General features: G+C 37.7%; 1 protein-coding gene across 4 annotated transcripts in view; it reads right to left on the bottom strand.

Annotated features, from left to right (window-relative positions):
- The window catches only part of FBXL4 (F-box and leucine rich repeat protein 4), a 123054-nt gene that overhangs the window by 49526 nt on the left and 57845 nt on the right, over positions 1-15683 (bottom strand). For all 4 annotated transcript variants that reach the window (XM_078054963.1, XM_078054962.1, XM_078054961.1 and 1 more), the window contains 3 exons: positions 13929-14046; positions 12692-13275; positions 4357-4702 (listed from right to left, as the gene is read on the bottom strand). In XM_078054963.1, the coding sequence (XP_077911089.1) occupies positions 4357-4702; positions 12692-13203 (858 nt within the window). In that variant the 5' untranslated portion in view covers positions 13204-13275; positions 13929-14046. The remainder of the gene's footprint in view (positions 1-4356; positions 4703-12691; positions 13276-13928; positions 14047-15683) is intronic.

Below are 15683 nucleotides of genomic sequence, written 5' to 3'. Positions count from 1 at the left end.
AATATTTGTAGAATGAGGGGCGCCTGGGTGGCTCAGTCGTTAAGCGTCTGCCTTCGGCTCAGGTCATGATCCCAGGGTCCTGGGATCGAGCCCCACATCGGGCTCCCTGCTCAGCAGGAAGCCTGCTTCTCCTTCTCCCACTCCCCCTGCTTGTGTTCCCTCTTTCACTGTGTCTCTCTCCGTCAAATAAATAAATAAAATCTTAAAAAAAAAAAATATTTGTAGAATTAATTAAAAATCTGTTGTTTTAACTACAATATTAAGTCATATCAGGAGAATTTTTAAGCAGTTAGTGCAAGAAGGCATTAAAAATTAAATATATCCCTGTATCAGAGGATCAATAATTCACTTTTTCCAGATGATTTGTAATTTAAATAACACCCGGCAATTTCTGGCATCATTCCAAACAAAAGACACTAGTGTTAAAAGATGTGTATTTTGTGTGAAAACATTCTATGATACTTAATATTACATTTTAAGCAAATATCAAAATAGAAAAAGAATAGCAAAAAGTCAGAGACCATGACATTGACATGTGAAAAAGCACTTTTGGATTTTGATTAAATAAGAGATGACACGTTTCAGGCCTACAAGACAATACCCATTAATCATTACATATTTAGTATCTATTACAACGTGTTTTTATATGGGGGTATCCTAGCATGAAGTACCATTTGATACTACAGCGAATGTAGGATGTGATGGTGGGGAGGACTCCCCAAACAGAATTGATCTATCTGCCCTCAAAACCCACTCTACTCATAATACAATTATCTTCAACTATGAAAACACTGTCATTTGACACATTTATATATGGGTTTTTTTTTTCCACTTTAAATAATTTGGATTATCTTAAGATAATTTGGGTAACTTTTTTTTTTTTAAGTTTCTCTTTTTTAGTCACTGAGAGATCATTCAGTGTTCTCTCTCTCTGCATGGTGCTCTCTCTGCATGGTGCTCGGCTTTCGTCAGGGCTACGTAACGTCCTCAGACTACAGATTCTGTCTCCCGGTTTCTTCCCCATGCCTCTGTGGTACTGATCAAACCCCTTACCTGTACTGGAAGCCTTCTCTCTCTGCTTTCCTTCAGCATAGAAACATGCTGAAATCTCTCCCAGCCTGCATCACAGATAGAAATCTTCCTACTCTGCTGCTCCCTCCACCATTCACTTGTCTTTTCTCCTTTTAGAAGTTAGAACAGATAATTCCTATAATTCATACTCTCCCCCATTTTGATATGCCTTTTTTGAGTGCCACACAAAGGGGCGAAATGTTACGCAAGATGACAAAGTAGTATTCATTATTGGTGGACAGTCTTCTCCATGTTACAGCCCATAAAAAGAATACATTCACAGAAATACTTTTCTGCTTACACTCAAAGTAAACAGTTTTTGTCTCTGCTTCTCTCACCCTCCTTCATGCCTTAACCAAATATGGCAAGGTTTTCTCATTCTTCACCTATGTTCATGGCTCCACTAAACTGATAAATGTAAAGGATTATCAAAGATCTCCCAGCAACCAAAACCTGTGGGTACTTGTAATTTAGCTCTCTGCAGCAGTGTGGCTATGTCCTTTTTTATGTTTTCTATGCCTATTGCTTTGCTTTTAAGACTCTCATCTTCATCTCGAGTGCCTTTTCTGACGGGTCTTCCTCTATGGGACTCCTAGATGTTAGTATTCCCAGAATTCTGCTCTTGGCCCTTGATTCATACTCGACAGACTTTCCCCAGTTAATTTTATCTACCATGGTGCCCCTTGCCTCTTTCAAGTAGACTCACTCAAATATAAACTCAGACCTTCCTCCTGCATTTCAAACTGAAATACTAACTGCCTACTGTCCTCATTGAGATGCTTTGGTGAATCACAGGCACCTCAAAGTCAGTATGTCCTTCCTACCTTCACCCACTGTCTTATGATTAATGGCATGTCCATCCACCTAGTCATTTCGACCAGAAACCTGAAAGTCTCTCTGATGGTCTGCTTCATCTAGAGATGAACATTTACTTATTACTTTCAATTTCTACCCTCTGAGCTCTGAGAATATTTCTCTTACTCATCTCCTTTCCAAATCTTCCAGTATCCAGGCTTCATCATTTCTTGCCTCAATTACAGCAGTAATTTCCTAACCGGTGTCCCTGACTCCCACCCTGACCTCCTCTTGGTCTACTCTTCATTTGCCAGCAGAATAATCCAAGACAGAAATCTCATTTTCTTATTCTCATTTTTTAAATAAATTAAATAAAACCTTCAGTATTTCCCCACTGACTACAGAAAAGGTCCACAGTCTTTTTAATACCATGACACATATGAAAGACAAAATTTACATGAAGGCCAAAAACCTGGGCAATTATTCTAATTGTGGGACAACGCATGTGCAAAAATGCCTGCATATTATGGGACGTTCCTGGAATGTTAGCTATTCCACACCTTTCTCTCCCACTCAAAAAAGCATTATGAAGAATACAAGAGAATACAAGAAAGTGAGTGTGAAACTATTACAGGTATATCATCTCTAATTTTTTACCACAAGGTATTTATATAAAGTCTCAAGTATCTAGGACTTCGCCCCGATTAATTTTGCTGGGTACTGAAGAAATACAGCACCCTGAGGAACACAGGCTGAAGGGATAAAACGCAAATCTCTCAGTAAACCCACAAGCCCTTTCAGATGCAGGCTGTGCATTGCCAATGCCATGATGTCCCAATCACTGTCATCTCCACGAACGGGGTGCTGTAGAGTTAGGCACCGAGGCTGTTCTGAGCCTCCATCCAGCTTCATCTCCTACAGCCTCTGCTATCCAATCCTCTCCCAGTCACCCTGAAAGACCGGAGTTCCCAAACAGGTCACAGGGTTTCACTTCCTCTCACCTCTGTACATTCTCTTCCTTCTGCCGGAAGTTCCCCAGTTAGTCATCTGAATGCTGTGTGTCAGCCTTTTCTCAGGTCTGGATAAAATTCAAAAACTGTTCAAAATATATTTGCTGAATTTAAATCTCTATTTTGTAGTTTTAGGAAATGGGTAAGAATCAAAGAAGTGATTTCGTTTCCTCCTGATGAACTGCTCCCACTGTCGAGAGGACAGATACTCCTTGAAGCCTGGGGAACAACCCTGTCAGGATCATATCCTCCTCTTTCCCCAACTCAATTCTTCCTTCGACTTTCCTCAGTCCTCCCAACCAAGAGCCAGAAGGTCTCATCCAACCTGTGAAGCTTTCTTTCTATAACACAAGACCTGACCTAGATGGCCTGGGTGGGACCCTGGTCCCATGGCTTACTGACTAAATTACGTTGGATCCTTAACTTCATCTTTATGTGCCAACTTGAGCTACTTCACAGGATGTATGACAGCATTTTAACTGCAAAATGTTGTACGGGCATTGTGGTGACCGTTAGGCCTTCAAGAGGCCATCTTACTGTTCTCTGCAAGTTAAGTTACTTGTGTTATTACAATGAAACCTGAAATACCTACCAAGTTGGAAGGGGATAGTCTAAATTGGCTGAAATTTGTTTATAAATTTTTCTTGAAAAGATTTGGTTATATTATTTTTAACCACACATAGCAGTGGTCAGCAAGGGGCAAAAATGCCTGGTGGTGTGCTTTTGGCACCTGATGCCTGGGAGTCAGGGATGCTAAACTGCTACACTGCAGAAATGCCCCTGGAGAGACACACTAAAAACAAGGCTTTAGGCAAAGACACCCTCCACCTGCCTAGACCAAAAATTATAACTAGTCAGCAGAATATAAAAGAGAGTTAGTAGAGAAGCATAAAGGACACTTGGAGAAACTATGGGCTTATCAAGTAGATAAGCATCCCTCTCACAGTCTTACTAATACTCTAATGCAAGACAAGAGTGGTAAGATTACTTAACATAATTTTGTCTTGTTTTTTCAGAATCGAAATACAGTCAACCCTTGAACAACAGCAAGGGTTAAGGGCATCATCCCCCTCCACAGTTGAAAATCCATGTATAACTTCTGACTCCCCAAAAAGTCAACTATTAAGAGCCTACTGTTGACTTAAGCCTTACAGCTAACATAAACAGTCGAGTATCACATTTTGTATATTATATGTACTATGTACTATGACATAAGCTAGAGAAGAGAAAATGTTAAGAAAATCCTAAGGAAAATGCATTTACAGTATTACACTGTAAAAAAAAAAAAATCTATGTATAAGTGGACCCACACAGTTCAAACCCATGTTGTTCAAAGGTTAACTACACATAATACATGAGATTATGTACACTTTACCAATGCTTCTATTTCTCCGATAGCTAGCAAAATAAACATTAATACCTAAACATTTAAAAATTATAGTGTTATGTCCAATACTGCTACTGATTATCTTTGTCTTACCTCATAAGGCAGTTTATCAAAATATCCATTATTTGGCCCTTCCCTGAGGGCAGTACTACTAAACTTTTTGTTAAGACTGTCCATTCCACAACCATCCTTTTCTTCATAGTCATCATCTTCTAGATCATTCATGTCAATAAGTGAAGTCTTGAGAGAAAGCACTGGCTTGTCCTTCGTACCATGTAACACGACTGCATCTAATTCAGTGTAATAATCCAGAAGAGAACTATTTACTTCCAGCCGTATGAGGTTTGTGGGAAAATTTATCTGCTTAATACAAGGTTTAAATTGGCGAGCCTGGGAAGCATTCACCTTCGTCGGTCTCTCTGACCAAAGAATCTCCCATCTGCCAAAGAAAGAGATTTACCTATAATACACTTTAGAATGAGATTTACTGTTACCTTCAGGTTATGGCCCCATGCCCAACATGTTACAGCGTGATGCACAAAGGTATTAAATAAGGTGAACAGAATCAAACACAAGTATTATTTCCAGTACATAAATAAATAAATAAATAAATAAACAAACAAACTAAATGTCATAGACCTTGAAATATTTGTACTACTTAAATTATTTTTATAATTTCCTAGAAAGTGCTTTCTGGCACATTTCACATTGGTCAGTTAGAAACTGGCATAGCTAGACCTACATGAGGCACACCATTCGGTTCTACAGAAAAAGGAAACCCAAAGTTAGAATAAGGCGTACAGGATGAATAAAGCTCTGCTGTGTGCATGTCCTAAACCAACTGTGGGAACTACACTGAGCATCTTGTCACACCAGGGTCTCCTTTTCCAACTTTTCCATTTCTGTCACTAGCATCACACAAACTCAAAACTTTCGTTACCTCTGATTTTCTTTTATCTGGTCATTAAGTTTTGTCAAATTTTTCATGAAATTGTCGCTTTTATATGCTCTTCCTCTGGGAATTCCCATTATTCTCCTCTTTTAGTCATCTGTGTATGTTCCATACCTAGCAAGTATCTAACACATACCGGGTAAATAACATTTTCTCCTACTCCTCCAAAATGAACCCCCCCTTTCCAGCCAGATTAATCATTACCTTCTGGATAATAAACTCATTTCCACCTTTGTGTCTTTGCTCACGTTGTCTCCCCACAACGAAATGTCCAACCTGCAATTATATGCCCATCTGTTCTTCAAGGTCCAACTCACCTGCCATCTCTTCATGTAAGTCTCCTTATAAAACTATTTTCCAAAATTATTTAAAGATTCTCCATAACATAGCATCATTAGATATATAATATTCTCACATATGTGTTATAAGTAACCATTTCTAATATTGTTTCCAAATATATCAGAGAAAATTAGAAGCACAGACAAAAAATACTTCAATAAACATCTTTCCATTTCTAATTTAGTTAGAATTTTTTTAATACAGATTTTATGACAAAAACTAAGTATTTTTAAGTCTCTCAATACATACTACACACTGCTTTCAAAGAAGCTTATGCCAACAGCATATAAGAATGACTACTGAGAGGCACCTGCCTGGGTGGTGTAGTTCGTTAAGCCTACGACTCTTGATTTCAGCTCAGGTCATGATCTCAGGGTCATGAGATTGAGCCCTGTGTCCAGCTTCACCCTCAGCATGGAGTCTGCTTGAGATATTCTCTCTCCCTCTGCCCCTCCCCCCACTTGCAGTTACTAGACCCTTTATAATCACCTCATATTTGCTACTTTTGCTGATTCTCTCCCGAAAATTTGGAATAAACCCCATCAAACATAAAGAGCCTATGAGTACTATAACTGGAGACAACACGGAAGTCAGAATGGAGAGATCAGTCCCACTGTCTAACCAACCTTGGGAGACTAGGGAAAAGTTCTAAGGAGTACAGCAAGTTGTGGCAGGTTCAAAGAGTGAAGGAAAGCAGGCTGGGCGCCTTGCTCTTCCTGTAACAAGGCAGGAAAGCCCACCTGGAGTGCCAGGCTAGACCTACGTACCCCTAGAGCTTAACTGCAAAAATCTTGAGGGTTCCTAACAACAGAATTGATTTGAACACTCTAATGTAAACCTACACAGTTAAACAGAGCTAGCCACACAGGTACAAGGAACTGAATTGAGTCATTTAAAACCATGTTGGTGGGAAAATGCATTCCTAATTTTGGACAGTATATTTCCAAGAATCATGAGGCAAATGCTTTTACTGTTTATAAATAGTAAACTCTTACTGTTTGTCGCCACAGTAAAATGACATCAGACGATGTTAGAGGAACGTCTCGTGTCTAGGAAACAGGGACTGCACAGGACCCTGTGAAATAACTGCGTGTACTGGGTCACAACACATATGGTCTAACCCTATCTATTCTGTGATTTAGCTTCAGTGAGGAGTTTTTATGAGACTTAACAGAAACACTGAAAATGTGATGTAGAAGTCACCTCTGCCAGGTCCTTTGCAATAAATAAATACACAACTAACACATGTTCTTCATGTACAGTTTGAACTGCATTATAATGCAAATTACATTATAAATTTACAAACATAAGCTTAAAGAAAAGCTCTGACTAGAGCAGAAATATTCTATTTTAATAAGGTATTAATCCACTAAAGTCCTCCCTACTTACCTTGCAGAATGGACAAAGTTAGACGATGCTTTAAATTGACTTCCTTAACCTTTCTTGTATATTTAAACATATCAGGAGTAACACTATTTTAGCAACATTTTTGCTTCTTCTATGTAGCATGAATATTATATATTTACTTACACATATATCTTAAGTTGTAAATATGATGGCATACTTAAAGAAAAACATCAATATCATCAGTTTTTAGAAATATTTTAAAATGTCTAAATATAAAAAACTTTCATGTATCTAAATTAGTCATATTTTACTTTTTCTTGATAACCTAAAAAGTAACAAAAATTATAAAAAGAGAAAAATTATTTTATAGGTCTGTGGCCATCTGAATTAAACTAACATTAACTATAAGACCAATACAAATTGATCCTGAGGGATCTGCATTAAAGTGAATTTTTATTTAAAATTTCCTAATAGAACTAGAATATATTATTTCCAAGTTAGAAAGAGAAAGGTATCTATTTTATCCAACAAGAGAACATGCCAATATTATTTTATTCTGGAAAACTAAACCCAGAATCTTAAAACCTAGTCAGTGAAAACAAGCAAGCAAATACAAACAAATGTACATGCGCACACACATACACACACACACTCCTTTCTGTGAGACAGCTCCAACTCTTTTAATCCTCTTGACCCAGGGCAGTGTTAAGGAGAGTAAACTGCTTTAAGTCATGTCCTCTGTGGTCTGTACATTTATCTGTTTACTATATGTGCTCACACACTGTATATATGTATGGGACAAATCTGACCAACTCCAACGTCCTAGGTAAGTATTTAAATCTACAGTATCACATATGAAAAATCAGCTTGGAATTCCGTTCTGGCTGTGCTTAGAGCACTTAATTCTGGAATGGTAACCAACAGCATTCTCTTCATCAGCCCACTTATTTCCCTTTCTGTTGATTGTACTGAATGCCTACTATGTGTCCAGTTCTTAGAAACAAATCCCTCTCTGTGATGTTGATCTGTTGCTTCTCCATTGAGAAAGTCTCTCTAGGGCACCCCAGAAGCAACTGGGAAACAGAGAAAGAGAGATGTTCACCAAGGGAAACCAGAGAAACAAGTTTTCCAGCATATTTAGGTTGGACCCTGGCACATGGATGCAAAAAGCTTCCCTATAACCAAAATTTCTCCTGGTTAGTAAGCATATCTAGTAGCCAGCACAAAGAAAGTTCTCTTGCCAACACTGTTCCATTCCATCAGCTAAAAGTAAAGGGATAGAAGAGGAACACCAACAAGAATAAAAGAAAACTATTTAGATAGTACACCTACTCACTCCCTGCCTCCCAGCCCATCTCTAATTGGAACTGACTAGCATGTGCTTTAACAAAATCATGCTTCTTGGCCTACAAAGTCAGGACCAGACAACGACCAATTTGTGAAACTGTTGCTTAAGCAACTTCCTTTGGCAGCAAATTCTCTCTGTGACAGCCACTGTCTTTCTCCCTTTCTTAACTTCAGTATTATATAAGTGTTTTCACTTTATTTTTTTAAAGACCATTTATTTATTTATTTGACAGAGAGTGAGAGAGAGAGAGGGAACAGAGGGAACACAAGCAGGGGGAGTGGGGAGAGGGAGAAGCAGGCTTCCACCTGAGCAGGGAGCCCAATGCGGGGCTCAATCCCAGGACCCTGGGATCATGAGCTGAGCCAAAGGCAGATGCTTAACGACTAAGCCACCCAGGCGCCCCTAATTAAGTGTTTTTAATGCTCAGAAAAATCCACTAAATTTGATCCCCAAATAACTTTATTCCAATAGGTTTCTTTAATATGACCTCAATTTGTCATTTTCTTTCTCCTCTTTTCCTGTCTCTTTTTTCCAATGTGTAACCCTGTGCTAGCCTATCTTCTGACTCTTACACAAGCCTCCATTAACATCTTATCCTCAGGACTGGGACACTGGATACTACCTGTTTTATTTTCTCTGAATCGGGCACTAAGCAAGAAGTAAGAAGACTTTGAGATCTTATAGAACTACCTGTAACTTGTCTACTTCACTTACTGAACAAAAAAAATGCAACCAGAAAAAAAGGGGAAAGATTGCTTTTAAATTTTGAATGTTCTGGGACTGCAAGTCCATTTCCTGCAAACAAATTCCTGAGCCACTCCAACACACTCTCTTGCTTGCTAACTCTTAAGGTGGGCATAAAACCACGTGCTCAATTAAAATAATAGGCAGTACAGTCCAGGGGTTCCCAAACAACAGTGTGTGACGGAGATTTCCATGACTAAATGTGAAAAATAAGGAATGTATTGGTATATATAAAAATATGCACACATACACATGTAAAATCGCTAGCCATTCTTTAAGATTCTGATCATGCCAATTTCCCAGTATAAACTGAGGTTTCTTGTATAAAGTGATGGTGATGATAAATGATGTTAGTATTTCATGGGTTTGTCTTTTTAGGTGTACTCATTTAGCAAAGTAAATAATGTGACAACCTGTATCAGTTCTCTAATGTTTATTATCATTATTATTATGTTTCCTAGTTTATGACAGCCAATGTTCCCTACCTGTGCTCCACTTAGACCTCCTGGGCAGTTCTGTGGGCCCACTCTCCACACCTCCCAGCTTTGCTGCTAAGGGCTTCCCCCTGCAGCCTTCTTCAGAGAACTACTTGGGCTCCTAGAGCCTCTTCATCCAGAGGGTAGCATGTGCCTGGAAGATTTCCATTCCCCTTCCCACTCCCCTCACCCACAGTCCAAGACAGACGGGTGCAGGAGCTTAAGAGCCCGGCTCCCTGACAACTTTTCCTCCAGGCTGACTGCAACTTCTTAGGAAAGTGCATCCTTGCCTGACTTCTTCCCTTCCCCACAGTGCTCTCTCCACTCTCTTAGTGCTTCCTCCAGGAGCCCTTCCATTGCGAATCATCTGCGTAACAACAGTCTTCTCAAGGTCTGCTTCTGGGACACTGGATCCAAGAGCCTGTGATTCCCAAAGTCTGGAAACCACTAGTCTAGATCTTGAGAATGGCACTTCCATGCCTGTGGCCCTTCGCTAGCTTGTTCTCCACACTTTTTCACTTCTTTAAACACCAAGACCTCACCTCATGACTTCACCTTTGCAACGTGCTGTTCTCTCTCCACCTTTCCCATCCAAACTAAAGCTTCACTCAACTTTTGGGTCTCAGTGAAGTCACTTCCTCAGGGAAGACCTCTCTGAGCCCCAAAGACTAGGTTTGCCCTCCACCACTACACGTTCCCTGTGATCTCACGTTCTTCTTCCAGGCTGGCCTATAAAACACTCAAAGAACAAGAGCCATGTTCATCTGGTTCTTTGTTTTGTTCCCAGCAGTGAACTGGCAGAGAGGGTGTTCAATGTTTCCGATTGTTTAAAGAAATTCACCAAAATGTTAACAGTTACCGAATCTGGGGAGAGTTGTGAGGGTTTTTTTTTTCCTGTGTATTTTCTTTCTTGATATAACAAGTTTTTTAAACAATGAAACATCTACTGATTTCATAATCAGTAAAATTTAAAAGGTCCTTTTTTATCCTGCAATAATATATATTGGTTGGATCCTTTTTCTCTTAAAATTTAATGGTATTTTCTGTGGAATAAAGCTAAAAGTCAGTTAAGCAAATTAGAGATACATTTGTAAATAAAGTTGCCACTTTAATCACAACCATATACTACAACTCTCAGCTAGGAACCCAAGAGCATGATTTATATTCAAAATCAGTTATGCACACATTATGGTTTAGATTAAAGATATTACATGTTTCATAGATCTCATTCCCAAATTTATCTAGCTTTTTAGGGAAAAAGTACATAACTTTGTAGCAAAGAGACAAAGAATGACAGAATCCAATAAAAACAATTCTCACATAAAGAAAGGATCCTGCCCAAGGTACTTTTTCTCTCAGAAAAAAATTAAACAAAACAAATCTGTATATTAAAGGATGCTGGTTCTCTGTTTTATAAAAAATAGATTCATTAATAATATTATTCACGATGAATTATCAAGGTCATTCTGAAAAGAACAAACAAAGATCATCCCAGCAGGCTCCAGCTTGAGCTGAGCTGTACTCTGCATTTGTTTCCTGACACTGGGGAGGTGTTTTGAGGATACAAGAGCCCTCAAGGAAGCAGTGTGTCAGGTGGTTAAGTGATCCTTGTCCCCACTCCTCCTCCAGTGGCAGCTGGGGACTGACAGTTTAATAGGTGCCCAAAAACTGCTCTGGGGTTAGAATAAGCTCAAAAGGGCAGGGCTTTTTGTCTACTTGGTTCATTGTTCACTGCTGTATCCCTGGTATCCAGATCAATGCTTAGCACATGGAAGACACACATATATTTAATGAATGAATTAGCAAAGTGATAGAAAGATCACTGATATCAACAAGTAATAGAAAAATGACAAAATAATATGATTAGATAGTTCAAGGAGAAGGAAACATAAATGGCTCTTAAACATGAAAGCATATACAACCTCAGAGACAATAAAAGTATTTTAACTTAAGGTTTACATGAGATAACATTTTCACCTACCAAAATGACAAAAATATTAAAATTTATTAACACACTCTGTAGCTCACATGAGGCTTGGACAAAACATGTATGCATATACAATGCTAGCAGGAATATAAATAAGCAGAGCCTCTTTGAAGAGAAATTTGGCACTATCTATCAAAACTGCAAATGCATAGACCCCTTGGCCTGGCAATTCTTTTGGCATCTGAACCCACAGACATACTTGCACATATGTAAAATGATTTATGACAAGGTTATTCATTGCATTAATGTTCATAATAGCAAAAGCATGGAAAAACTAAGTACCCATCAAAAGGTGATTGGTCAATAAGTTGGAATACATATACACTGTGCATTACTTACAACCACAGAAAAGAATGAGGAACCTCTCTTTGCACTTATATGAAAAGATAACAGTATATACTACTAAATGAAACAAGGTATAGGGCAATGTGAATAGTATGCTTATTTTTTGTGTATAAAGAAAATAAAAATGTATTTATATTTGTTTATATCTGCATAAAGAAACTGAAAAGAAATAAATAAGTGGATAAAAGTGATTTCTTTGAAGATGGGTGGGTCTTAGGCACATGGAGAACAGAGTACATGCAAGACTGCATTATGTACTTTTTAGATTATTGAACTATGTGAATACATTACCAGGTCAATAATTATATTTTTTAAAAAACAGGAGGCTGAACTACAAAAAAAGAGAGAGAGAGAGACAGAGGCACTGCTATGCAAATTGATGTAAGTAAACAGGCTTTTAGAAAGAATGCACGAATTTCTCAAAGCAACATTTGTTTTTAAAAGAATATGCTTGTTACAAAGACATTCCCCTAACATTAAAGCTAATTCCCTAAGTACCCCTCCTAAAGTATCACTATAGATCTACTTTGAGTTACTCACTGTGTGTAAAAGCAGTAACATGATGCTTGTTTGAAAATATGTTACAGGTCATATTTCCTACTAACTTCTCAGATTGGCCCACATCCCAATTAACTGAAATCACCCTTTTTGTTTATAGTAACTTGTGATGCATAAATCTCATGACCTATGAATATTACGGTGTAAGTGTTACATGTATAAAGAATGTATTACAGCTTTAAATATGTGATTTTTCTTTCCCTATCAGAAAACTAAAGAAAATTTTAAAAATCCAATTTGTTCAAATTACTTAGAATAAGAAAAGACATCCAATATTAAAACAAACATAACCTTTCAGCCATATAATTTGGTCATTAAAAAATGAGTCTTACCTTACTTCAGCTGGTGGAATTGGTGAATAGGGATTTGCAGAACAAGCCAGAATTCTAATGACTGCTCCAGGATGATAGGTTTCCAGAACATGAACGGCTGTTGGATACACCTGTTGTTCAAAAGTAAGTTCCACGTAGTCTTGGCTTTGAAAATTAGGCGGTGTCCTCTTGAATGGCAAGGAAGCGCTAGGACACTGATCCCACCATGTTCCATAAGTTCGAAATACAGCTGTCTGAGTGAAGTCACCAGAACTTGGAAATACATTTGGTACACCTGCCAAATTCCACATGGTATAGGACATACTATTTTCACTTCCATAATGGGAACTGAAATCCACTACTTCTTTGGCATACTGGACCACCTCTGCGTTGAGAGGGGAAGTCCGGCTGTTTGATTCTATAGTTCTACGGCTGTTCATCATTTCTCCTCTTGTAGCTGTCCTGGCTCGGCGCCGAAGGCATATATAATAAAACATGGTCAGAACTGTTAACATGGGAAAGACTGGTGACATCTAGGTGTGAATTATGAAGCTTCAAAAGGTCAGGTGTCCTCAGTAAGACGCATGAACTCTTTGAAGGATGTTCTAAAAAAAATGAATGGCTTAGTAAAGTAAAAATAATTCAAATATACAGAAAAATGCATGGATAAGGTAATAATTAGGCTTTTCCCCCAATGTAATTTCCCAGAATGAAACTGAAAAAGCAAAATTCACTGTAAATGTAAATCTCTGGTATAATTTATCGAATGAATTTTTAAGAAACCTATATTGATAATGTATACAATTTTATGCTATATGGGAAGCAAAACCGATATTATAAGACAATGGAAAGTATATGATCCAAAAAACCCTATTTTATACAAAATTATAACTATCTTTCAAAAAATACTAAAGTCCTTGAACTTCTAAAATGAAAATTATTTAAAATATCTAGCAAACCACTAAAACACTGCTTTAAATCCAAAAGAACTTTAAGGCATTTTATAATTTCACATTTTAACAAATGATTCCCTATTGTTAATTATTACTCACCTCCAAACATGCTAAGTACAGATTTCACGTTATGGGAATATAGTTTTCTGGAGCTGACAGTTAATCCAGACCAACTAAATTAACTGCCTTACACATCACAGATCACCAGACAGTGTTTAATTTATAACTCTTAGCAGTATTTGTTAGGGCAGGCCATGGCTGGCTGGCATCTGGTTTGCTGCCAGATACTCTTAGAAATCACTCACCCCAGAGAGAATGGTCACAGGATACACACAGGAAATGCAAAAGTTGGCATTCATCCATGTGGCCTGAAAATTGCATGCTGATTTCAGGTTCAAATGTTGAAATGTCACATTCTTTTACCTATAAGACAACAGTTTTAGAAGATCTTTTTATTTCCAACTTAGGAAGTCAAATATCTCAAAAAGATTATAGATCATCTTTTAGATAAACAGACAAACATAAATAGCTACCTATTAAGTACAACTTTCAAACTGAACAGGTCACGTATTTCTGAATTTTGTGGACAATTCTAAATAATATAATTTTAAAATTTCAATACAGAATGTAATAAAAATGTAATAATGACCCCTTTCTATATAAACAACACAAACCTATAGCTATGGGTCCAAGTATGTGGGTAGACATATATTATGGGGACCACACAGTATTTTTTATCTCGTTTTATTTTTTTTAAAAATTTCTAAATATAGTTGACACTCAGTTTTACATTAGGTTCAGGTGTACAACATAGTGATTTAACATCTCTACACATTATGCTGTGCTCACAAGTGTAGTGACCATCTGTCACCATACAACACTATTTATTACAGTATCATTGACTGTATTCCCTGTGCTGTACTTTTTATTCCCACGACTTATTCATTCTATAACTAGAGGCCTGTATTTCTCACTCCTCACCCATTTTGCCTACTCCCTACCCCCCTTTCCTCTGGCAACTATCAGTGTTCTCTGTATTTATAGGTTTGATTCTTTTTGTTTATTCATTTGTTTTGTTTTTTAGATTCCACATATAGTGAAATCATAAGGTATTTGTTTTTCTCTAATTTCAATTAGCATAATGGCTATGGTCCATCCATGTTGTTGCCACACATAGCAAGATCTCATCCTTTTTTATGGCCATATAATATTCCTGTGTGTGTGTGTGTGTGTGTGTGTGTGTGTGTGTGTGTGTGTGTGTTTACATCTTCTTTATCTATTCATCTATACATTTAGGTTGCTTCCATATCTTGGCTACTGTAAATAATGCTGCAAAGAACATAGGGGAGCATATCTTTTTGTGTTAGTGTTTCTGTTTTCCTGGGTAAATACCCAGTAGTGGAATTATTGGATCATATGGTATTTCTATTTTTAATTTTTTGAGGAACCTCCATACTGCTTTCCACAGTGGCTGCACCAATTAGATTCCCACCACCGGTGCACAAGGGTTTCTTTTTCTCCACATCCTCACCAACACTTGTTATTTCTCGTCTTTTTGATTTTAGCCATTCTGACAGGTGTCAGGTGATATCTCATTGTGGTTTTGATTTGCATTTCCCTGATGATTAGTGATGCTGAGCATCTTTTCATGTGTCTATTGGCCATCTGTATGTCTTCTTCAGAAAAATGTCTATTCATGTCCTCTGCCCATTTTTTAATCAGACTGTTTCTTGAAGGCAGAATCTAGCCAAAGATCTTCATTTCTCAAAGTACTCAGTACATGGTAGGCACAAAATATTTGACATGTTGACAGAAAAGTGATGAACAAACAAAAAATACTACAAAAGTCCAAAATAATTTAAGATTATATAACAGTATTCTTGTGCCTCTTAATCCCAGCCAGATTCAAACACACTGAAAGGCTTGACAAAATATAACCAGTAAAACAATAAATAAAGAACTGAGCTTGAAACAAGCGAGGAAAATCCACAGTTGTGGGAAACAGACAAGAGAGGAGGAGCTGAAGCTAATACAACTCCTGGAACCAGGTACAGGCCTTA

This window comes from Halichoerus grypus, chromosome 9 (genome assembly GCF_964656455.1).
Source record: "Halichoerus grypus chromosome 9, mHalGry1.hap1.1, whole genome shotgun sequence".
Lineage (NCBI taxonomy): Eukaryota > Metazoa > Chordata > Mammalia > Carnivora > Phocidae > Halichoerus > Halichoerus grypus.
This window is presented reverse-complemented; position numbering and strand designations above follow the sequence as displayed.